The sequence below is a fragment of the Chaetura pelagica genome, unplaced genomic scaffold, assembly GCF_000747805.2.
Source record: "Chaetura pelagica isolate M959 unplaced genomic scaffold, ChaPel_1.0 scaffold166, whole genome shotgun sequence".
NCBI lineage: Eukaryota > Metazoa > Chordata > Aves > Apodiformes > Apodidae > Chaetura > Chaetura pelagica.
In genome coordinates this window covers 4,905,679-4,907,266 of record NW_009953758.1, presented here as the reverse complement: position 1 = coordinate 4,907,266, position 1,588 = coordinate 4,905,679, and the positions used below count along the sequence as shown (strand labels likewise).

Sequence of the window (1,588 nt, the reverse complement as noted above, 5' to 3'; positions counted from 1 at the left end):
GTAGGGAAAAGGGGGTGGCTGCTGATCACCCACATTCTCTCCTTGAGCATGGAAAAGCCGGTCTCGGAGCTGTTCAATCAGGAGCTGAAACAAACTATGGTTTAGTAGAAGTGTCTTGAGAGCCTCAGATGGAAGGTGCTGGTGAGGGTCAGCAGACCATGACACAAAGTACTGACTCTCAATCTGCAAAACTAACCATAACCCCAAAAGCCACCAGGAAAAAAAACAAAACCAAAACTGTAAGCGGCAATCTGGAATGTCACCTGCCATACTCTCAGGCAAAGTCTCACCAGTCCTTCCTCCAGTCTTTAGATTTTTCCCTCCTGAACACTGACCCATATTTGGGCACTAGACAGATTTGTTTCAAACTACAAGGTGACCTCCCCATTCCCTTCTTCTCCCAGATAGTTTCAGGAATAGATGCAGCTTCTCTAGAGAGCTGTTTGCCAGCACTGCTCTCTAGGAAACCCTTTACCATTCCATAGCTCCCTTCCTTTTCCCTGAACCAAAGGCACTAAAAAGAAAAAGCAAATGAAGACAAAAGTTGTGTCCTATAAAAAAAACCCATAACTCTACTCTCAAGTTAATATAATTCAGGTGGAATCTTAAGTCCTGATTCCTGTCAAAATCCAAGGTCTCTCTCATACAGAGTGTTATTTTCCCTCATATACTACTCTTCCCCACAACAGCTTGTGCCTGACTCACCTCTTTAGAGCTGCTGGGCAGGTAATTCATTGCAGCTGCCAAGCATCCCTGCGATGCCAGGAGACTGGCATATTGGGTGATTCGTTCTGCCAAGACAGGGCCTGGAGCTGGTCCTGCTGTGCCTCGAAGCATCTCGATGGACTTACTCAGCACCATCACCTTCTCTATGAGATCCTGAATAAGCCAAAGGGAAATAGAAAAGACCACTCAGAATCTGACTTGCTTCACTAGTCCATCTTATGCTGAGACAGTATCAGGTGACTCTCCTCACTTTCAACTGACATTGGATTCAATGTGATTGGAAGTTACTTCACTCTGCAACAAATACTACCACTGAATTACTGTTGCCTCAGGTGCACTTTGTGGAGAAAAACAGGAACCAGGAAGCAAACCCTGACAGTGCTACTTTTATGGTAAAGGAAAAGAAAAATCAGAAGCCACAAGGACATTCCCATCAACTGTGATCTTTTTACTAGGAAGTTAGTATATCAATATCCAAAAACAGATAGGTAGGCCATAACTTCTGTCCATGGTTGGATTTATATGCAATGTAATCAATACTCTCTAAACACACAAACCCTTAACATCTTAGAGTCTGGGCTAGGAGATACCTTGGTGACTACAAACAGGTCTCCACTGTCTGCTGGAAGCCAGATACTCTGATAGTGCAAACACATCAGGGCAACCAGACTGGCCTAAAGAGGAGTCAACCAACATTATAGCACCTGTACCTGCAGGGCAAGGGGTGACGAAGTCTCATGGTTTTTTACCCAGCATTCCACCAACCTCTCCACATTGCCTGATGAGATATAGCAGAGGCAGGCATCATTGCACAGGGATGCATCTCCCTCTGACTCTAGGCGAGCACCCAGCATGTCTGGAG

The 1,588-nt window shown here is 45.2% G+C and overlaps 1 protein-coding gene across 1 annotated transcript in view; it reads right to left on the bottom strand.

Moving 5' to 3' along the window:
* The window catches only part of SEC31B (SEC31 homolog B (S. cerevisiae)), a 28,448-nt gene that overhangs the window by 9,638 nt on the left and 17,222 nt on the right, over window positions 1-1,588 (bottom strand). Inside the window, exons 16-18 of the mRNA XM_010000827.1 lie at window positions 1,437-1,582; window positions 706-879; window positions 3-84 (exon numbers count right to left, since the gene is read on the bottom strand). Of these exons, the coding sequence (XP_009999129.1) occupies window positions 3-84; window positions 706-879; window positions 1,437-1,582 (402 nt within the window). The remainder of the gene's footprint in view (window positions 1-2; window positions 85-705; window positions 880-1,436; window positions 1,583-1,588) is intronic.